We start from the raw sequence: 24,248 nt of genomic DNA, 5'->3' as shown, positions 1-24,248 counted from the left end.
AGGGTGGATCTCTTAATTCTCCAGACAGTCAGGGCTGATTGCAGCTTTGGGCCTCTTCGTCTCTCCGGGCAGAGCGGTGATAGCGGCTCTCGGACTCTCCTGGCCGCCTGTTCTCTGTCCGGAGTAGCCTTTGGGCCCTTTTGTTCCCTGGACAAAGTGTTGATTAGCAGCTTCTCGGGCCTCATCCTCTGTTCACTTGGAGGTTATCTTACTTGCTCACACTTGCTAACATTCTTGCTAAAAAGAGAGAAAACTACATCCACACAGCAAAAAGCATTTCTAACATTATAGAATATCTACCTTTATACTTTGCGAGAAGCCAATATTATAATATATGTTTATAACAAAGAGCATGTGAGATCAGACTCTGTGACCCCTGTTTCTGTGTGTGCCTCCAAAAACGGGTACTCAGGACAACTTACTATTGGAAAATGACAAGCAAAAGACCCATCACCATAACAAGGAGTTGGCATCTGCTGCCAAATTACTTTTAAAATGGGTTTTTATTGGAAGCAGCATCAATGGTGGTTCCAAAATCATTATTAAAACACTAAGGACAAGGAGTCTACGTTCAAGATTCCTGTCACTACAGTATTGCCACTACTCTTCCATGCAGCAGGAAGGATTCTGATTCAGAGACAAGTTTATCCAGTTGAGTACCTTCTTGTAGTAAAGCAAGTTCATCTTACAAAGCAACAAATTCCTGGAGCTTTAAAGGTCAGCTGCACCATCCTGAGGAAGAAGGTGCAAGGACAGAGTCCGATAGTCCAAATCAGCAATCTGCTCAATTTACCAGGTTTTAGTACAGAACTGAAATAATACTTTCTATATTCCAATCTACATATTGATTAAAAAGGTCTTTGCTTGTCAATGACCATAGGATCCACCAGTGTGAATGCATAGGCAGATTTGACAAAAAAAAAGAATTGTTTTAAACCTCTGACAAGCATCCAAGGAAATCTGCAGAGCTGACTCGATGGATGTCAATACTAGAGGGTATTTTTAAAATTGGCACTAATGGGGGGAAAGAAAAAAAAGAAAAAAAGGCAAAACAGAGAGAAGAAACTAACTTGCTGTATTAGAGCCAAGGATACTGAGGGCTGAAAAGATGGCCCAAGTTAGTTCTTTGGTGCCACTTGCATTTTAAGCTGCAATACAGAGGCTATGTCAGGCATTCATTACTCAATATAAAGGCAAGGAGATTCCTCAGTCCCCAGGCAGTAGTGTCTGGCAGTGCCAGATGTGAACAGAAAAAGATACCCCTTTGGGTGCATTGAGAGAGGACCCAAGCCAGTCTTGGTCTCTTCAGCTGTGAGAATGTAGCTCCACTATGAAGCATAAAGCTGTCAGTGTTCAGAAACCACATGATCCTGGAGTTTCAATTACAACCTCACTTACAGCAGCAAAGCAAAATAACAGGAAGCTGCATACTTAACTATCCAAGTGAGTTTTGCTCTGAGAGAAGGCAGTGCAGTGTCAGACTCTAGTATAATCACCAGTTAGGAAATGGATCTCAAAGCCCTTATGAAGCTCTAGCCTCCTGTGTCACATCTAAGGTACTCTGTGATAGTATTAGCATGATAAATTATTGTTAATTTGATTCTGCCTAAACCCAAACATGAGTTCTGCTTTCTCTTCAGCACCAAAGTAAGGAGTTTCAAGGGAATATGGGATGCACGCTTTGCTTGAGTACAGGCGATGACATAAACTCTTACATGATACTGTTTGCGTACTTTGTAGTGAGCACACAATTGATCCTTGTATTTGCAATGCTTCTGTAGCCAAGGAAATATGTTCTTTAATGCTAAGAGACCAGCAGAAAGTTTCAACTTTAGGAAATCTGTCCAGCAGCTGAAATATAGAGCTGTTTATCATGCTGCTACTTCTCTTCATCCTCTTTTGGGATCACTGGTGCTGAGCTGGAAGTAAAGCCAGGTTCTTTTCCCCGCCAATACGAATAAAGTCGGATTTCTGCCAACACGATAGGGAGGTGGCTGTACAGAGTAAAGCATGCCAGGCAGGCTTTTATAACACTTCCTCCCTTATCTTCAGCATGGCTCAAAAGGCAACCAGCAGTTACTATGATACCCTTGCATACAATGACCCCCATGGCCCCAGATTAATGCAGGCAGATCAAAACTCTTGGAAATTATGAAGTGCTAAAGCTGAAGGCAATGGTGGCCAGAGGCAGCACCATTTAACTACACTAGCCCTGCTCCGGTAACTACCTAAATTGTAATCCTCATTATTCTGGAAAAGATTGTTCTCTGGTAGCAGGCATCGGTTTTGTTCCATTGTGTACCAGTGAAAAACAGATGCCAGCTAGGAAGCTAGATAATCTATTTTTATACATTTAGGTCAATTGTCCCTTGAATTGACATATCTAGAGAACAAGAGAATAGGATATTTTCTTTTTCTATCCCAAATTCAGCTCTCAGTATCTTTCTGTTTTAATTTTTGTATTGCTTTATTGTGATTTAAGAATATAAAATAGTGAGAAGAGGTTACGCAGAACATGCCAAATTCCAGTATGAAAATGTCCACCATATTTTTGTGTGTTTTTTTAAGTTAAATGGTTATCACACTGTTACATATTCCTGGTCACAGACTGTACATTTAGTGTAGTACCAGTTACAGAGGACTGATGTAACCTGGCTATCTACTGCAGGACTGAATATTTAAATACAGCACAAGAACTGGTTCCAACACAAACACTGGGAAAAGAAAGACTGGGCTGCTGCAATTGCTGACAAGTACTGGAACAACTTAGCTCATGCTCAGATTTCAGAAATGCAATTAATTAATCACTACTAAGTATCCTAAAATCAAGTGAGCCATATCCCAGCTAATAGTCCACAATATAATGTTCACAGCACGTAAGTATGAGGCAGTGAAGATGCTCATTACAGGGCCAGAAATAATATTTCCAGCAAAATATTATATATAAAGATGAAGTAATTATATGGCATGGCAACAAAAAGAGCTGTATAGATTACAGCTGAGCTGAAAAGCTGTGAGAACCTATTTCCAAAAAATACTTTCCAAAGTTGGAGACATATAAGCAATAAAGGATCAAGCATATTTCTTCATATCACTGAGGGATATACTTTCCCTTTGACATATATGTCCAATATACACAAACCATATACAATTACATTGCAACCAAGATAGCAGACAAAAATGCACTAATGGAAAACAACATCCTTTTGTTCTTCTCCAGGAGAAGGCAGTTTGTAAAACACAACTTTTAATACATGTCAGAAATATCACAAAAGCCCTTTAAGATCACAACTTTACAAGCTGCCTATTCTCTATATACAATGGAGAAGTGGAAATCAGAAATAAGACTTGCATTTAAAAGTATCTTAAATAAAGAAAGAAGTCCAAAGCCAAAGCCCACAGCGACTTCAGTAGAGGGCAAGAACTGACCATTATGACACAAAATGAAGCAACACAGTGGCATGTTTGCTTGTATTTACACTGTGCTGCAGGACTTAAAGCGTCATTGAAAATCCATTTAAATTAACAACTCCACAGTCATCACTTTTGCAGACAGTAATGAACCTTAAGTGAACCTGTGTGGGCGTATTCAAAACTGCTCCATTTTTGGAGTACCTTTGTAACTCTGAACTAGATATTATAATGGCTATTGACTTGCTCAAACTTAGATTATTAGGCTAGATTTTCAGCTGGTTGAACTGGCATCACTCCAATGATGTCCATTTACACCAAATGCCTCATTATTAATTCAAGGTCTTATTTGCTCCTTAATGAATACTTCCACTAGTCACCTTCCCAACGGCAGCTTTAAACGCTCAAACTTTACCTCCATGGTCAGAATCATCATACTCAAGAACTTAGTTATCAAAAAAATAATGCGTTTTCTCTCCTTTTATGAGGCATACTAAGGTAATTTTTTTAATCATTTACAAAACAAACTAAAATACCTCCTGTGCCATAATTAACTAACTAGAATTATGCTTTCATACTGCATCATTTGCATATAAATATAAAAATTTTACAACCCTAAGGGGCCATTAGGGATGAAACAAAATAAGAATGGAATTAAACAGCTAAAAGGACAACACAGCCTTCCATAACAAGCCTGCTTTACAGCCTTGTCCTTTTTCTTACTTATTGTTATTCCTGCCTGTACCAATTCATATATATTTTCCTTCTCTGCTATTTTAAGATACTACATATATTTTTGAAATTTTATTTATTTGGTCTTTTCAATTCTATGATACTACCTCTACATTTCAAAAGAAATCAGGATGCAAACATCACTAAGGATCTTCATTTAGTATATCACAGAGGCCAGAAACACAATTAATAAAAAATACAAGTCTTGTTCCCTCAACCAAGCAACATGCAATTTTTCAAAAATGATTCTAAAAAATTCAAGTTTTACAATTTTTCAACCAGATCTCATTACTTACTTCAATTGAATAGTTCACTGTCAAATATACAAAGGAGAGCAACCACTGATTTTGATTATTGTTGTTACTAGTATTAAGAAATTTATTTTAAAAGCTTAAAAAATATTTAGGAACTCTTTACAGCTGAAATAGTTCAGTGAGAGCCTAAGGAACCATAAGGATAGGCTCAGTAAATCTGCTGTGACATGTGGGAGGTAAAAACTTTATTCTACACTGCTGCTGCATGGGAAAATACCCTTCAAACAGGCTATACAAAAACTTATGTGCTCAGTGAGACGAACCAGTGTCCCATAAGGCTGGCATCTCTGAAATTTCTAGCAAACAGGTGTACTCAAGTAACATTGGAGCAAATCAAAACGAAAATGCTCTATTTAAAAATATTTTCTAGCATTGGGGTTTTTTTATTCTGAGTACCTCTTAATGTAAACTTTCAACTATCTTGACCCAAATGTTTTCAATTTTTTTGTGCCCAAAAACCACAATTAAGATATAATAACAGTTATACAAAGAGTAGGAAATGCTTTTCACTGTGGAAAGCTTATAATAAACCCAAGGAACAAAGCTTTGTAATTAGTTAAGTACTGATTTCCCTTAACAGGTGAACAGGCCATTTAGGATGCTTTGATACCACCAAGAAATTGCCCATCAAATATAACTTAGCATATCATACCACATACCTGGAATAAATTCCACTGACCATGTCGTGCTGGAAAGAGAGTCCTGCTGTGCTGGGTCCAGCAGCTTTGGAAATAAGCAGGACAACCAAACCTCGCATCTGTAAATTGTTTCGGCTATCGTACACAAAACCCCTAAAAAAGGAAGAAGGAAAAAAAAAAAAAAGCATATTTTCACAATCCATGTTCACTGGATGTACTAAAGTGGAAAAAAAGACTTAGACCTCAGGCTGCCATCCATTCATCAAGTCTTTAATATTCATGTTTGCAGGGAAATAAATTGCAATTATGAATCATGATCTTTTGTCATCCTTTACCTGACACTTACAATGAAATCCTACTATTGCAGAGAAAAACAAGTATTCAGGATAGAATTAAATCTTGATCATTTTCAAGGAGCAGCATGTCTCTTGCATTTCACATCATGTCATGACAGGAGTATTTCAGAATAGTTCAATGTAATCTACTGTAACAGGAACGTAAGAGATTTCAGTTTCTTGTCTGAAGCGCAAAAAAAAAAAAACCAACCAAAAGAAGCCTCCTACTTCATGAGAAGAAAGACAAAGGAGGAAAGGTGCAACCAAAATCTATAACATGCTGAAAGAAAACCGTTTAGTGGTTGTGAACAGAGGGCAGATACACAAAACAGGTCTAGCTACTGTAGGAAAATAACGAAAATGCAGAAACTGATGAAAGATGTACAATAAAAGTTAGAGATAAATGAAGTAGAGATGAGCTGGTTTAAAAAAAAAAAAACTGTTTCAAATGCTACAACTTTAAATTTGGGGTCAGAAGGAAACTGCCCTCAAAATCATATTTGTTGAGAGCAATTCCAGATGACCATTTAGATATATCACCTCAGAAGTTAATTTGTTTTAAAGTGAGCTTAGCTTTCCTTTTTGACTGCAATGTCTCCAATTGTATTCTTCCTGTCCTTGTCAAACTTGTTTTCTACTTCCTACATTCATCAATACAGCTAGACAAAAGGATAATACATTCCAGATGCTATTAAATTTGTATACTAATTTCCAATAAATAAAAGCCTATATGTCTGATATAATCTAAATATTTATTAAATAAATCATATGAAGAACTACATCACAAATTACCAGGCACTTTAACTCATTTTATCCCAGAGTATAAGTTTAGCCCTAATAACTGAAGGAAATCAAAATGGAACTGTCTTTAAATCAGCTGAATGAAAAAATCTAGGATGTTGATCATGCAAGTATGTTTGAATAAAGAAAACAGTGGATGCAATCTAAAGTTTCATTTGGACTTTTGTCATTACGTGTACATTTCACAATGCAAGAGTATCTGCTGTACACTACTTCATTAACACAGACAGACATGAAGAAGAATAATTTAAATAGCACCTTTCTGTGTGAAAGTTCCTGTGCTACTGCAAATAAAATCTTGACTGCTTGAGCCTTTACATCCTGTTTTACAGCGATGAGGAAATGGTCCAAACTATGCTCAGAGGAGAATGAGCAGGACCAACCAGTTAGCTGATGCTAGTCAGCTTCTGGGATTGATCTTCACACCCACACACCCAATTCCAGGCTAATACTTCTCCCTCCAGAGATGCCCAAGATCCCACTCAATGTGGCCACACCCTACAAATGATAGGATCAGTGAAGATAAGAGGAGGCCAGTATGGCTTTTTACCACAACCCACAACACTTTTAGCTCTGGTGAGATCTAACTAGGCAAATGAGGCCATGACTTCTGTGCCTTTATAATCTGCCCACATCCTATTTGCTTCACCTGCAGACTGACAGGCTGGTCCACCCTGCACAAGTCAGGTGTGCCCAGTGAGCCTGGCAGCTCAGGATACCTTATGCTCACAGCAACCCTGACTAGAACAACATAAAAAGCAGTGGAAGGGAGATTCTATATAACTTCCCAAAGCAGAAATTCTCGGTTTTCAGTTCAGCCTCCCAGTACTTCCCAGCCACTCAAACCCATGAAAGCTTGCACTGCTCAGATCTCTGCTCAAGGCACACACTCTGTGGTCTTGTGACATGCACCTTTATTTTGTTTACTGGGTACATGTAGTGAGGGATTTTAAGGAGGAGGGGGACAGCTGCTTGCCTTGAGCATTCTGTGAATTTGTAACCAGCATATCTCTATTCTTACCAAACACACAAATACATAATTTGTTTCTTATCATGCTCCAATTTACAGTTAACAGAATGTAGCCGAGACAGTTATACACTTAAAACTCTAAAGATTTCTGAAGTCAGAGCCACAATGAACATTAAACTACCCAGAAAAAAACACAAAATATATATAATGAATAATATATAGTGTGTATGCATCTGTATACAATTCATAATTGTTTGTGGTGGTGTAAGTACTTCTCTGGCTTGAATTTCAGTTGACCACATTACTCACAACCACAGAAGTTATACAGATGATGCAACTGAATTCAAATATATTTCCTCAACACTATTTAAAACTCCATCATTTTTAAAGAAAAGTGGTTTTAGGAAAAAAAATTCCTTTTTTCCATATATGTATGTGGTAAAATCAGAGTGTCTTACTAAAGGCAGAGATATAATGAGAAATTAATAACACTTCAAAAAAAAAATTAGGAAATTATAGTGATATTTTGAACAATCAGAACACTTTGGTTTTTCATGCCCAGTGCTCTACAGCTTGTCAAGTGACAGGATGTTACAAAAGTAGAGATAAAAAGTGTTCATCGCAGGAACATGGAGCACTGGCCTTTAAATAAACCATTGCCTAGACAGACACTAGAAGTGAAGCACTTTTACCTGATTCAGTCTAGGTGATGAACAGCAGAAGAAAATTACATGTGTTGAAAATACGCAGTCTGTAGCAATAGCAAAAACAAGTGTTCAGTGCTGTTTAGTGTTTGCAACACCACTAGCAATGAATACCTTACATTCTTAGCAGAAAACTGCTAATGCAAAGTGCAGCTGTAAGTGGGGGGAAGAACAAAATCAAGTAATAAGGAGCAACATGGCTGTCATTTCTACACCTAATCATACAGCCTCTATGTTACATATGGTTTGGATGTAATTTTAGACAGGCTTGTCTATGAATTACCAAACCAGTAGTCAAAGTTTACCTCCGTTTTCGTAACATGTTGTGTTACTGACATGTAACATATCCACACTAAAGCAAACCACATTAGACTTGAAACAAATAAAGCCTCCGGTGATCATCCTTTAGACACTAGAAACTACTGCAGTTACTTGACATGGCTTCAGGGGTCACATTCACATTCTGAATTAAGCTCCCCAGAGACACCCTGCACAAGTAATAGCAACACAAAAGTCTTCCAGATGGTGCAATTAGTCTTGATGGGTATGTGGCAGGAGACAGGTGCCTCCAGGGAAAAAAGTGAACTAAAAGCAAACCAAGTGAAATTGCGCACACAAAAAAAAGATACATCAAGCTGACACTCTTTTGGAAAACCTCTGCTGAACAACACAAGTGCATGCATAGGGTACCCAAAAAAACCCCCTAAATCATTAGCACCATTTTGCTTCTTCTTAAGTTTACCGGCTGGTTATCTGCAAATGACATACTTCATCCTCGGGGGACTGCATACCAGAAAAAGGTAGGAAAGTCAAACACCCCTACAATTTCATTTTGCAATTCAGGATTTGGGGGAGGGAACGGAAAGCCATTTACTCTACATATTACCCGTGTGACAGAGTAACCCAGCTGAAAACTGGCAGATTCACAGTTTTAAATACAGCACAGTGTTCACAAAAAAAAAATCCATCTTATAGCACAGGAGAGAAGCGCCTGGCTCCGACACATGCGCGGTGTGACACCGCACACGCACAAGAGACTCACACCACCCACTCAGGCAGTGACACTGGCTAATAGCTAATGTGCTGCAAATTACACCTCCTACTACCAGAGTCCGTCTGCTGCACAGAATAAATCAAGCAAACATTTCACTTAGTGCTTTGTGTACTGCTCCACACGTGCAGCTATTTCAGTAGAATTTTAACCTCCAGTAACCGTCAGGTTTAACTGCATTGGTAATTTACACTTTTATTAAAATAAAAATCTGCTATTCATTGCAAGCTTCATTTGTATTTAAATATTTAAATACCACAAAGATTTAAAAATTATTTGCATGAGACAAAACCACATTCCTAGCACTTTTTTTCATTATATTAAACTGTGAATTTAAACAATAGAGAGGAAACATGGCAACTATAGCAGTTACTGTAAGGAAGAGCTGGACATGGGGGTAATTTCATGGTATCATAAGGCAGCAAAAAAACCCCAAAAACAAACCACACAGGCAACTGTGAAGTCAACTGACTCTGCAAGTGGGTGTAGCAGAAGAGACCATACTCATGGGTACTAGTGCTAATTCAAATGTAATTAATTATGAAGAATGCAGAACAAACTTCCCAACGAAACTGATGTTTATTTTGGAAGGGACAGAAAGGGGTTGTTAAATGTTTAGATAAACGCTGTTAGTACTTCCCACATGTTCTGCTCATGACCCAAGCAAGCAGGAGCTGTGGGGTTTGCAGCCCTTTCATCAATTACCTTGCAGGAGCCCCTCCACCCCCACACAGGCGTGTTTGGTGGCCACAGGACTGCTGGTAGTGGCTGAAGTGGACAGATCACTGTCCTCCTCAGCTCCTCTGGTGATTTTTGCCCTTCCTTTCCGTGCATTCTATTGAAGGTGTCCAACTGACAAGATCAATCGTTTTGTTTCAGGCCATACACAAGCCCCATGTAGTTACAAGGGGAAGGAAAACAGAGAGAAATTCCATTCCTCTACCTTTCCTGTTCAGCTGTCAAACAAAAGGAGGGGGGAAAATAATGATCTGTTCACACAGCCTAATAAAAAGCAGCTGGGCAAGTCTATAACACAACCAAAATCAATTACACTGATGAAGAAGATTTATAAGCATAGGATAGTGTCATTGAAAGCCCAGGCTAGTTTTAGGCTGAATTACAAACTATTCTGAAAAAGAAACCCCTCTATTCAAACTGACAGTCCCAGATGTGACAATATAAACAGAGTTTTCAGCCTGTAACATCTCAGGAAAGTACCTTCTATTTTACTCAATATAGAAGGGTTATCAGGATGCACACTCATGGTTACATGTGCAGGTACATTTAGAAAAATAACACAACCCACTTTTTCGAAATGAATTATAACTGACAATTCTATATCTAGCACTAGAGGTAAGGCATGGAGCTACTTGGCAAGATTCTTGGCTTCCTTATTAGAAGTGCAAGAAATACCAGCCTCAGGGCTTTTATCCAATTTGCTTTATTAATGACTTGTCAGAAGTAAATAAGAGAAAACTCTGACATACTCATTTTTTAAATGGATATTAAACCACTGTATTATTGATGCACATATCTGAATCATAGGATTCACCATCTGACCATATGATCACACTCAAACATGCATATATTTAAATACTGAGAGCATTCAATTTTATACATTTAGTATATTCTAACAGCAGTCTATAGCAACTTATTTTTACCTGCTACTCAAGTTTCAAGTATTTATTAAATATCCTTCTGCACATCTCTCCAGAACATATTAAAAACCCTGGACCATTCCAACATCCACAGCTGCTTCTGTAGAGGAGAATCACCCTTGTCATGACATGTGCTTTGAGCATGATTCAGAAGGGGAGAGGAGACAAACTTACTTCACGTGGAGAGAACAGAATTTAAAAATGGGATTCCCATTAAATATGCAGCTGACAGGAAATGATAGAAGGAGGGATGCTCTGCAACCTACATGCCATCTCAACTTAAAAGCCCACTAGAGGCTGCAGATGAGAATGTTTGTTTTAGAAACTTATTCTTGGACTTTGACAACTAAAGATCTCTTTGCATACAGAAAATGAGTACTGAGGTTTGGGGAATTTCCTTACCTGAAAAACATGCTTGTGAAAAATGGGATGGGGCTCATCACCATGCTATAACTGCCTAGTAATTAATGGGTTTATCCAGTAAGGGCAGACTTGTGTAATGTGTCACTCCAGGCTTGGAGGAACTGATGTTGCCATCCCACTTTGTGGGAAGATGCTCTTAGACCAGGTTACAAGGGAGTCTTTAACAGCCCCCCTGCTCCACCTGCCTCTGAGAAACAATGGGTCTCACCCCATCAGCTTTGTGAAGCCAATCACAAAGAAACACAAGACTTCACAGACAAAAAGCCAAACACAATTCTGGTGTGAAGACAACAGGGGCCTGTCTCTGCACTACGTTTTCATCCAAAGGCAAAAAAATTAAAAAGGCAGTTTAGAAGTGTCACCTTCACTTATGACACAAATAAACTTTAATAACTTCAACCGTTATGTGGTGTGGTGCTTGGAGAGTTAAAAGTAAACAGTAACCTAGTCATGTGCAAAACAAGAATGGTTGTGGTCCAGTGAGGAACTACTTGCCTGAAATTTATGTGTTCACAGCTACACATCTACAAGCAGAGTCACTGAAAAACTAACACAGAAAATGTTGTATCTGTGCTTTTACTTGGCTACTCTTAGACTTATGAGTACTTGGGAATGAATTGCAACCAAGGTCTTCAGTAAAAGAGTTCTCAAAATGCTCAGTTCCACAAAAGCTGCAGTATTTTTTGGGATGCAAAGAACTGTATAAATTTGGGTACCTTTTCTTCCATTTATGAAGTTTCAGACACCTACTTGGCCGGAGACAGTGACTAAAGATCATTTAAAATACAGCTTGGATAAAATTCAGGTATTCAAGAGTCCTAGAAATCCACATAAAGTGTGTCTCTAAAATATTAAATATATTCTTCACAAACTGAATAGAAATATAACAAAGATGATCTTCATTGCTTTATCTTGGATGAAGGTTGCAAAAGCGCACCTTCTATAACAGAAAGCTCCTGGAAGTGAACTCCTAGGATCCTTTCCAACCCAAGTGACTCTAACTGCTCAATTTTCATGGCATATTGCTTACAAGGAGAAATATTTCTTCAATAAGGGTGAAAAATTCCATCCAAAGTTTCATCAGTGTATTGCTTATTAAATGTGATCTTCACACAGACCAGCAGTGTGGAAAACTACAGTCCCAGGTAGGAGGCAGGAGGTGCACAGAATTTGGAGTCAATTGCATCATTCCAGAAGTGATTTATCACAAGACAAAGTCTTGCATGTAACTTTTTCAAGAATTTCAAGGAAAAGCCACAGCACCCTTCATGATGGGAAGGGAGACTGATCTCTTTCTGGAGCTGCTACATGCACTCATTTCTTCAGGCTTTAGTAACTATCCCAAATATTGCACTACTTTCAAGAAGAAAATTCCAGCAACTTCTAAAACACAACAATGACCACAAAAGATGGAGCCCTCCAGGAAACTACAAAAGTCAGAAGGTTAAATAAAATTGTGGAGATTCAAATGGGCAAGATCCCACAAAACCCAAATCTTATTCAAAAGATAAAAGTTTAAGAAACTACAGGTTTTTGATCAGTCTCAAAGAAAAATACAGATACTTGGCCTTGGTACCTTGGAGTTAATTGTAACTGAGCATTTGCAGCTCCTAGAAATCAATATACCCTTCGAATCCTTGAAATAAAAAACCACAGATTTTTCCCTGGAGACTGTAGAACCCTATTTAGACACTTGTATCAGTCTACCATTCAGTCCTACTAGCTTTATCTGATTTCCCAAAAAGACAGAGGTTGTTTGAACCATTCCCATGAAGATCAGCTACATAGTTGTATATTATTTTCAGGGGTTTTGATGCACTTATTTTTCCTTCGGGGTACGATATTCCCTATATTTGAGGAGTTACTTTTAAAAACAAAACCCATAAACAAACAAAGAAACAAAGCTGCACCAAAAAAAAAAAACAAACCCACCCAAACCAAACCAAAAAAAGCCCAAAAAACAAACAAACAAAAACCCCCAACAACAAAAAAAGCCCACATATTATCAAGTCCCATTTTTCTGCAAAACTTATGGCCAGATGAAGACAAACAGGAAAAATACTTGCTTGGTGAGAAGAAGAAAACCATCATCTTTTTAATTTGAATGAAGATGCAAATGCATAGGAACAGTTTGAAACTTAAGTGTGAAAAAGGTGTGTGAGGTTGCACGGTCATCTAAGATCTGAAAAATACCTACAATGGACACTGAAAAAACCACACTGTAAAAATAAAGGGCAGCTATAATCAGACATTTGTCTCAAAGACACTGATTATTCAGTAAGCAAGATTATTTACTAGTATTATTATTTTAAGTCATTCTACTCTCCACCCATCAGATCTCATGAGTGGTAGAGGCAGGGCAAAAAGGACCACCTTAAGGATGACAATAAAGGCACCACACAGGAAACAAACCACCAAAATGTATTTTTAAACCAACTGCCAGTCTCCGCTGTTTTTCCTGGTCCGCTGCTTGATTTGGAATGTGATGTGGATAGTAGGTAAGCTAACATCAAAAAATGAAGTTAGTATCTGAGTGCAATTACTTTGACCAGGAGTAGCTTGCAGGTCTGGCACCCTTATTTTTCTAACCACAAATATTTAGACAGAAGCCTAAATTTTGTGTGTCTGATTCCTCCATCAATATTTGCTTTATTTAAACTTTGTGGGAGGTCTAACACCCCACCGCCAACTGGTATCAACAGGTGGACTCAAGCACAAGACTACCTTTCTGGGAACAGGCTCTCTCAGATGCAGGAATAATCTGTTAAGTGAAAGGAATACAAATATTTTGGAAGAGCTTAGTGAATGACAGAAGGATGATTAGCTTCAGAAGGCTAATGAATTCAGACACCTCTGGAGGTCCAGTGTCACTTCAGCAATATTGTAATTGTAGAGCCTGTCATAAAAATGTATTTTGCATTAAATAAACTTTTCTAGGAAAATGTAACAATGAAATAGGTCAACTCCTGGCCATTATCTCAGACTGAAAATGCTCACAGCATGTTTTACAAATGGATGAAACACAAAAAGGCAAAAACGTTAGGCTATGTATTGCCATGACAGAATAATATAAAAAGTTCTTTTAACCTTCCATACTGAGTAAGATTTCTAGATAACAACTTTACTGATTTTCAGCATTATTCAGATGAATTAATTACAAATATTTCTGCCCTAAAAACACTGAAGGCTCTTTGCTAGTAGTGAGAAAGAGGTTCCAAGTTTTGTGCTTCCATAGATTGTTCTCCCTTCAAGTAGCTCAAGCCAAACACATGCCAAGAGCGCCATAAACAAAAAGCTTTCTTCTAGACAGAAATAGAAATTAGGTAGTTGAAAACCATCAGCATTACTCCAAATGCAGTACCTCTACAGTCACTGCCTACTAGAGTTAAGTGGTTATATAAAGCAGAAGCCTTTTGTAAGCTTGTGGGGGGAAAAAAAGCACCTTAAAACATAGCAGATGAGTAGTACAAAGTGCAAGGCAGCAATACGAACAGTCTCAAATGAGAAAAAAAAATTCCCAGATTCTATGACAGATGTATAGATTTCTAAATACTACACCTTAGGGGTTTTTCAATAGTTCCAAGTAATCAAAGAAAACTTTTTAAAAAAACAATTTCAAGCCAAGAGTGGAGACCACAGACACGCCTAGACTGTAACTCTTAACATTATTATCTTCATTTGCTGTTTTTCTCTAGATTTCTGATTCTAGAGAGCCTTTTTTTTTCAGTGAGACCCAAGTGACCACCTCTGATAATTGAGATGAATCTGAGTTTTACTCAGGTTAAGGAGTATTTTCAATGTGACCTCCAGACAAATTCTGTATTTGTCACTCCACTGTGTCAATATCACAATTGGGCTTGTCCACCTGAATTAAAACCCCTCCTTTCACAAAGATCAACCTAAAACCCAACAAATACCTGTCACCTTTTCGTGGATCATTGCTAAGCATCAAATAAGCTCATTAAGTTACCAGCAGCATGCTTCAAATTTCTCAAGTCTTGAAAGAAGATATAGGGCAAAAATGCTGAAAGTATTTTACAGCAAAACAACTGTTAAGAAATAAAAATCACTGGAAACTTTAGATATTTTCAATTCTTTTTTCCTCAGAAAATGCAAGACTTTAGAAGGCCTGAGATTTTAAGCAAACACTTGTGGTTTTGGAAATGCTGGTTTCCATGGCAACCAGTAAGGTCTTCTTTATATAGCATTATAAACAGATGGTAAAGACCGGTCATGTTTGCTTCTTTGCCAACATATCAATAGAACTGCTGTACTACTCTATCTCTTGTATTAGTTATTAAGTAACTTGGATATTTGAGCAACAAAATCTACAAATTGGACTCGCTCAACTAGTATGGGTTTTTATTCCATAAACACTGAAGATTCTCAACAGTAAAGCTACTGTAGTGTATATAGGCAGATTTCTTTGGCAAAGCTTTTCATAAATGTTTTCTCAGCACTCGCCACGTAGGGTACATTACTACCACAAATATGAATCTGACAGAGATTAAAAAAATGAATTCAAACAAGAAATAGAAATGTGACTATTTACATCCATGGTATTAAAGTGCACTTCAGAATTGTTGTAATGCACTTGGAATTATTCAGAGAAGATGCAGCAAACTGTAACCTCATCTTCATTATGTCATAACAAGCAGAGGTTATTCTTGCAGGTGATTTGTAAAAGAAAGAAATCTCTTTGCATTTAAATCTTTCAGTTATAGCTATGGCACACCATACACAAGTAGTTTCTTTTCCACAGATGGTTGGAAGTATCAAGAGAATTTGATTTGGTACAGCATTCGATTTGGTACCTCTCTGGGAAAGTCTGAAGTACCAACTGCTGGCAGTACAAGCTAACATAGATTTTTGCTACTGAATTCAGCTGATTTCTCCAGTGGTTTAGCTGCTTAATATGTTTCGTGCCAAAAATGAGGGGAAAAAGCAGAAAGTAGAGAAAAGGTAGAAGCAGAACTCGCATCAGGTCAGGAGCCCAAATCACACATTTCAGATCAAAGTATCCCCTGGTAATAATCTGGTAGTCCAAGAAGATTCGAAATTATTTTATTATCAAAATACAATAAAAACATCAGTATTTCTGATCCAGCTTCCACTGAAATTCATGTCCTTTCCATCAGGGCTGGCACATAAATTCTCTATTGCTTATTTTTGTTAACTACTTTATGGAAACTTTGTGGTTTGTTGGGGGTTTTTTCACTAAACAGCAGCATCTCAAGGACAATTGTAGTATCTAAAAACTTACCTTTATAACAAGTACAAATTTCCATGTCCACTCTTATCCAATCTGCTCCCAATATCACAGCAGTTAGCACTAATAAGCAAAATTCAAAAAAATCACCACACGACCCAAAGTTCTCAAAACCCACTCAACTTCATAAAACAACCAATAATACATTTTGGAAACGTGTGAACTACTAAAGATGTGAATATGTTTAGCAAAGATCAAGAGGATAACAAGCATTCTATATGCACAGAGAAGCCAGAAATGTGCTAGGGTATGGATGAGAAGTCTTCCTGCACTGCATCAAGTAACAAATTGTACAGATAGATAATCACACACAATTTTTGTGTTGGTACTTTTATGTTTTTCTGTTTGGTGCTAGGAAAACGATACACAAATACGATTTAACAGTGGGGTCCATTCCACCAAAATCCCAAGAGTTTCCAACGGTGCTTAAACTGTAGATACCTAACATTACTTAGCATAAACTTCCTAGGATGGATTGGTTGCACAGCCTGTTCAGAAGCACACATTCAGATGACAAGAAGTCCCTATTGTTGTCTATGTCTTCAAGGATCAATCCACTGGCCACTGCCATGGTCAACATTCCAGCAATCCCAATACACCTTTGTCATTTTGTCAATAGGATACTATTGTTCACCTGCTAGCTGCACCAAAACTCACCATTTCCATGCTCCAGGTGATTTAGCTTCATAATAACATAAATCCAGTTTAATCTTTGATATATAAAACTTGATCAGTAGCACATGAACCAGGATGAGGTTATGGAACTTTTAAACAAGTCAGATGTGCACCCACAAGTGCTGAAGAAACAACCTAATATTATTGCCAGGTCACTCCATGATCTTTAAAAAGTCATGGTAATCAGGGGAGGTTCCCAAGGACTGGAAGAAAGCATCATTCCCATGTTCAAGAAGGACAAGAAAGAAGCTGGAAAGCTACAAAGACAGCTGAAAGTACACAGGCACGTTAAAACTTTTAACTAGTATTCCAAATAAATCAGGTTACAATTTAATAGAGCCCTTTTAAAAGGGGTGGCAGTGCAGAACAAGCACTGTTTGAAGGACCTGAACTTCAGTTTGGCAAGTATATGGAACAGCACTGAATTCAGAATGGGGTGGGGAGTGAAAGGCAAAACCATATTTTTATCATTCAAAAGGACCACAGGCTTCACCTGTAACACAAGACAACTCAGCCCTCACACCAACTGCTTTATTTGCATTGGCCATAACAGAAAAAGATGATTCCCAATTCCAAGACAGAACACCAACGCAAAGAAAGAGAGGGAGCTGCTTTACTGAAGTTACATAGTTACTCAGGAAAGGTGGTGGTGGTACTGACCACCCCAGTTTTTCCTAGACCGGCTGGTGCCAGAGTCTGGAGGGGAAGTTAGGAAACTTAGCCTGTAGGAATATCTGGATTCCAAGAGAAAAAACTGGCAGGAGGAAGTAGTGCTGGAATGTGATGCAAGAACCTAACTTCTCCCCACAACTCCCAAAGACTCTTCTAACTCCCAACGACTTTGACAGCATGGCAAACAAGTGGAAGGCAGCACTGCTAACAGAGGCGTAAAAAGAGCCACTCCAGAACTGCCAAGAGAGCACCTTACTAAAATGTCATTCTTGGAGTAGAAGCAAGAGTGAAAAGAAAAATGAAAAATGAATGCCATGCCATGCTTTGTCAATTTGCCTCAAAGAAGCAGATCTACCACTTCAGGTACCTACAGCACAAAGGGAAACTGTTGCTCATTATACATGTCAGGCAACCTCGGAAAAACCTCCAAGTAACCACTGTAATAGGAGAGGTGAAAATAGAGGAATCTTCTTTAGGTAATCTGAAAAGAAAGATTTTTCAAGGTCCACCACCTAGGGAAAACTAGAGAGCCCAAGGTGAAACTGCCAGAAGCAAAACTGTCCCAGAATTAAGAATCATAAGGAAGGAAAGTTATGTCACGGAGCTGATCCTGCCTCCAAGAGATACGGAAACAAATAAAAATGAAATGGCAGGTTCTGACAAAGGAATCCAGCACTGATATTAAACATTTGCTGAAACAAAGTGCAATGGGAGTGAGGAGAGAGAAACCTGAGACATGCAGAAAGATAACTAATATTTTTTTTATATTTAGTTTACATGTGGGTTTTTTATTATTACATAGATTATCCAGGTATTTTTCTCTAACCTGGCACACATTTTGCCATGTATATCACAACAGTAATAGTTTCTGCAGACAGTAACTCAGAATAGGACTTGCATTTTCAGCAGTAGCTTAAACAAATCTTAAATGACGATAGAATTTGTTACATGAAAAATGTCAACTCAAATTGCTACAGGACGTCCACCTTATTTTGAAGAGTATCTGTTTCTTCTTTAAAGACCTAAAAGCATCTTTATGCTCAATATTAATAATACTAAATCTTAGAATCTTAAATCTTAAAAGATTTCTAATTTTTCTGGAATGAAGATCAACAAAATGCTGCTTTCAGTAATGCAATGTAGTATTATCCAAACCAACACCACCCTACCAACAAAAGAAAACACATCTTCTGAAAGCAAATCTGTGTGTATTTTACATGTTCTTTAGTTATACCAAAAGCACACTGTTATTATTGTCAATGGCAAAAGGCACCCATGTAAAGCTATAACTCACTTGAAACCATGACAATTCCCAGGCTTTTTATTCTCCTAGGTATACTGACATTTCAAGAAAAAAATTAACAAATGCAATTATGAAGAAAAAGATACAATGATTTCCAGTATTCCATTATTTTATCTTTCAGTTTTCCAGTTATATAAGCCACCTCTGGAATGAAATACAAATACTCTTTCATGACCACCTCTTGAAATTCTCTCAAAAAATTAAAGCAGAACCTTAAAAAAAAATAAATAAAAAGAGGGGGTTCAGATAAATCACCACCATCCTCTGAAAAACCAAAAGTGTTCCAAAAAACTTGTAGCAACTATTGCACAGATCTGGCAGTGCTACGTCTCATCTGAGGAAAACATTACATAAATGTCAGATTTCAGTATCTTTTTTAAACTTCCATGCCAAATTTATCAGGTACTATGAAACAGTTTTTCCCAAATGATATTTGGCCGATATTAATAGAGTGCTGACTTGCAGAAACAAGTTAACAAGTTACCTGTTAAAATCAGTTTTTCCTCCGCCAGTTTTCCAGCTGTTCCTTTAGCTAAACACCAACTATGCCTGACCTCACTTAGTTCACATGAGACCATGGAAAAGAAGACAAAATTCAATATACACGTTGCCTGATGTGCCGTGACTTGATTAATCACCACAATGACACTAACGACATTCTGCTTATGACATGCAACTACAAATGTTCCCGTAAGTAAATATTAATGAATTTGAGAGAACTACCATCTCAGCACAACCAGACAGCCTTGAAACTCTTGCTCAATTTCTACATCATTCTGTAAGATTTCAGCAACAACCATTTTGTACTGCTTACACATAAAATCATTTTATTAATTGAGTTTATGCTTGATAAGGTGAATTAAAACCTCTATATATAATTTCAGTTTTGGAAAAAAACACTGATTACATGCTCTAGATTTTAAATTTTTGATGGGTGCCAGCCTGTTCTATTCTTCTGTTTGGCTATCCTTGGTCAAAGCAATACCATGCATTCAAATAAAATTTTCTTAGCACTACACTTCTTGCAATAGTGCTGTTTATTAGCTCTAATGTATAGAGGTCTAATTACTAAGTTTCCTTTAGAACACAAGGCAAATACTTCACCAGAAAATACTTCTCAGACACTTCACTTACAAAAATAATATACTTTTAAAGAATTAAGAGAGAGAGCATGACAAAAGTGGTAAACAACTTTTTTTCTTCTATGTTACCTTACATCTGAAGGACAGAACTTAACTTTGGGTCACAGCCAAAGAACTTCTAGCAAAGTCGCTAAGCTTTCACCACAAATTCAATAGTCCAGTTATATCTTTACTGCAGTTTGCTGGCAAGTTCTCGAGTATGGTAACTGTGTTCCCTACCATGCCAACAGCGGGATACATTTTAATACTTTGAGGAACCATATGCACTTTCCTTGGGATATGTTAGCACAAGAAAAAATGAAAAAGGTCGTTCTCATAAGTGAGCCTAATTTGCACATACAAGCTTGCAGCCAAGGAATATGTTTGTGTGCTACAACATTTTTTTCCCCCATCCCACTAAACATTTTTTTTCTGTACTCAAGCACACTTCATCTGTGATTTCAATTTGCCATTGAAAAAAGCGTATGTAAGATGAGCTGTAAAATTACAGGATCGTAAATTTAAATGTCAAAATGTAAATGAAAAATGTACAGATATCCAAGAAGCAAGCCACTGGAATTATACAGAGCTTTTTTAAAAAAACCCCAACCCAGTACCACTACCATTATAATAAACAGTGCTCTCAACAGTCTTCTTTACCTATCAACTTTGGTTTTGCTAGTTGGCAAATACTGCTTTTTAGCATTGTTAGATGCCAGTCCAAAAAAATTTCAGAGATTTCATTTTCTCTCCTCACCAGACTAGGAGGTAGCCAGCTAGAATGCAAGAACCTTTCAGTGCCTCTAAGTCTGTGCTCAGACATCTCCTTCCTGCCGATGAGGCCAGCCACAGCGGATCCTGAGGTTTCTAAAATGAAATGTGATTAGTATTTTGTGGTGAAGTATGAGTGATCAGAAATAAAGAATAGGCAGAAAACTAAGATATTAAATTCTCCACTAAAGCCCAGTATCTGTTTCTATGCTTTATTGTATTTTGGCTACTCATTCCTCTAATAAAAAAATTATAAATGTCCTTCCTCGCACGACAGACTTCTGCAGAAACATGCAAGCCTGCTGTGAGGAAACTGAAAACACTTTTACTTCATTGAAGAAAGAAAGTAGAAACTTAAAAAATAAAAAATCTCCAGACACAATGAACAGTCTGACCCAGAGCAAGATATAATTCACAAAAATGCCTGTACATTTCACCACATAATAAAGTGCTGAAGAGAGGGCTTTTAGTAGCAAGCCACAAGAAAAAAAAATAAGCAAACCAAGCCTCAACCCCCAAACCCCTGAAATCAGTTACTAGTCAGGTCTCCTACTCTTTCAGGACTGGCACAAGACAGTGAAGCAGATAAAAATCAAATGGGATCCTTCAGGCCCATGGTAAGGTTTGCACACTTTTGCAAGACCAACATCCTCACTACAGAAATACCCTTCTGCTGAGTAGTGCTACAGAACAGAATGATAGTACATGGTGACACTTTTCAATAAGCAAGATAACTCCTAACAATAACATCTTTGGAGAGAGCCACAGTTTTGCCCACCTTGGACAGCAAACATACTTCAATTTACTAACAGCCTGTTAAATCACAGAGAAGACTTTATGGTTACATTAACTTACACAGAGCAAATATACAGAGAACAATGTCCTTAAGCAAAAGTATTTCCCATTCTCAACCACTACAAATACATACAGAATCACTCATTGCTTTGAAAACAAAGTAATTTCTGAGGGCACTTTAACACAGTACGATCTAGAACAACACTAAATGCCAACTGAATTTCAGGACAACAGTGGTTACTAGTTATATTCACTGAGCGGAACTTGGGATCAAATGAAAGTGTGTATTCTTTAAGTAATCAGATTCTTGCTCTAGACTTAATGACTGCAAATGAAAATTCAACTGTCAAGGGTGCATCTGACAGTTATAGGTAAGTCAGCCATCTAAAAATAAGAACTTGCAAATGTTAATAGACTGTGTATAGAAAATGTCAATCCTGGTGCAAACTCTCAACAAGTAAAGTTTAATTAGTTCCCTTTATTGACCTTTTTAGAACTGACTCCATGGAGCCCATCTTTTGATAAAAGAATAAAAGGACTGTATTCATCCTTCATACCAGACAGAAATTGGGTGGCTGTGTCAAGAAGAAATTTCTAATGCCATCTAGAGACCTGAATGACAATGTCCTGATTTAATGCAAACGCTTCCTCCAGGCAATAAAAGACAGGACATGCTAATTCCTAGTGTGTTACATCTCCGAATTTTAACATAAAATTGACTAAAATATACTGCCCTTGACCAGAATTACAGTGCACTTTCATGCATTAGGGCAAGCTCTCTTTCCAACACTTCATGTTAAGATAAGCCAAATATCCCACCATCTTTAATGTATATTTGCAAATACCTTGTGTGACAATGATTTTGTAGAACTGCTGTTCCAGTCTTATCAGGTCTATAATGCTTGCAGCAGCACCAGAATCACAAAATTTTAAAATATCTTTTCTGCAAAATAATGCAAGAAGCATATGACAGCATTTATATGATAACATCTAAATATGGAACACCTCAATTCTTTTTTGTCAGTCAATAATGCTGAATAAAATTTACCACACACATCTTCAAAATCCATAAAAACAAAGACTTTGGAATTTGTAACACTTCGAGTTAGCTCTGAAGCAGAGGAGCATTTTAGACAGCAGATCAAGCAGAAAATTCAAATGAACTGGTATAAATGACAAGTAACATACATAATACGTAATTCCAGGTATATCCAGAGTCATCAAAATGTCAGACACTGATGACTTAAATTACTTCAATTGAACAATTTATAAAACAGCACAAAGTCTTTCTTTTTACATAATATCCCTTTTTCATCACATAGAAATTATGCAGTATTTTTATATCTACATAGACTATGCTTGTTATATTCAAATATAATAGTAGCCATGAACATAAACACTTAGAATAGAGTTTTACTCTTGCCCTATATTCTGTTATTAAAACTGCTGTAATAAATACACAGTGTGCTAATGCAAAAAGAACTTTTCTTGGGCCTTTAATTCTTCCTTTGAGTCAATGATCTTCTACCAATTTCACATGAAAAATGGTTTGTAGTGATACTAGCTTTCCAGTTTTAGGACTGCACAAGTGAAGTGCTTCTGACAGTCTCTTAGAATTCTCTCTTTTTAGGGGAGTTTTCAATGTAACTTACGAGATGAGCAGAGACAGGAACAAATGCTCCCTTGCTAGCCTTGTATTTCCTTCCAATTTTGCAGAGACAGTAGCTGCATCCTGCAACTCTAACAGAGTGATGAAGCCTGTATGGTTGTACTTCTTTGCAGGACTGTTTAGCGAAAGGATAAAGTAGCACTAATAAAAGAAAATGAGCTCTTTCCTCCAACAGCAAGGACTTGGTGCTTCTGATACACTTTCTTTTTCTTGGGGATCTGCTACAATCCTATTGTTAGTCTGCAGCTAAAAAGAATACCAAAAACATTTGTTGTATTCTATTCTTTCATCTAAGAGGGTAGCATGACTATTCCAAGAATATACACAAGACTACAAGCACAACATTAGCAATTCCTGAACGGTGAAGGTCCAATCATGTATCTTACTATTTACTCTTATTTTTAAACAAAAAAATTTCACACGGAATTTTCCTCAAGGGTAAAGACAGAGGGAAAGGGAGAGAAAAGACTTATTTAACTAGACATCGACAGGGCACTGGTCTTGTAAACAACATGTAACAAATAAGCACACAGCAATTCAACCTGGATCTTTCCCAACACAACCTAAATCTCTTTCCTGCCTCTAGGAAAGTGTCTTTCACAACCACGGCTTATGAATATCCAAAGATGTTGGCTAATGTTATAAGCCACTGCAGGTCAGTGATCAGCAATCCCATTTCTGTGCAAAATAATTAAAATGTTAGTGATGGGTAGCAGGTAAGTGTGTTCTTAAGCCCTACTGGTGACATGGGATGTCACCATTCACCCTAAGGAATCAGGCAAAGAGACTTTTTTTTCAAGGGGGACCAAAATGTCCATTACCAGAAGACACAGCTGATGTTCCACTGGCTTTCCTTGCTTTCCTTCTGAACCCTATTCACGGAATTCTCTATTCATCAGGGCTTCTTATACTGGAACCCATACAGAAAGGATAAAT

The 24,248-nt window shown here is 37.5% G+C and overlaps 1 protein-coding gene across 3 annotated transcripts in view; it reads right to left on the bottom strand.

Annotated features, from left to right (window-relative positions):
- Window positions 1–24,248, bottom strand: part of PDSS2 (decaprenyl diphosphate synthase subunit 2) — a 119,068-nt gene that overhangs the window by 66,866 nt on the left and 27,954 nt on the right. For 2 of the 3 annotated variants that reach the window (XR_011149956.1, XM_069011032.1), the window contains exon 2: window positions 5,117–5,248. The exons of the other annotated variant lie outside the window; for it this stretch is intronic. Coding sequence is in view for 1 of the 2 variants with exons in the window: in XM_069011032.1 (XP_068867133.1) it covers window positions 5,117–5,248 (132 nt within the window). In the remaining variant the exon portion in view is untranslated. The remainder of the gene's footprint in view (window positions 1–5,116; window positions 5,249–24,248) is intronic. 3 annotated transcript variants of the gene reach the window in all.

Source organism: Aphelocoma coerulescens, chromosome 3, assembly GCF_041296385.1.
Source record: "Aphelocoma coerulescens isolate FSJ_1873_10779 chromosome 3, UR_Acoe_1.0, whole genome shotgun sequence".
Classification (NCBI taxonomy): domain Eukaryota; kingdom Metazoa; phylum Chordata; class Aves; order Passeriformes; family Corvidae; genus Aphelocoma; species Aphelocoma coerulescens.
The sequence above is the reverse complement of the archived record's forward strand: the minus strand, read 5'-3'. Positions and strand labels throughout refer to the sequence as shown.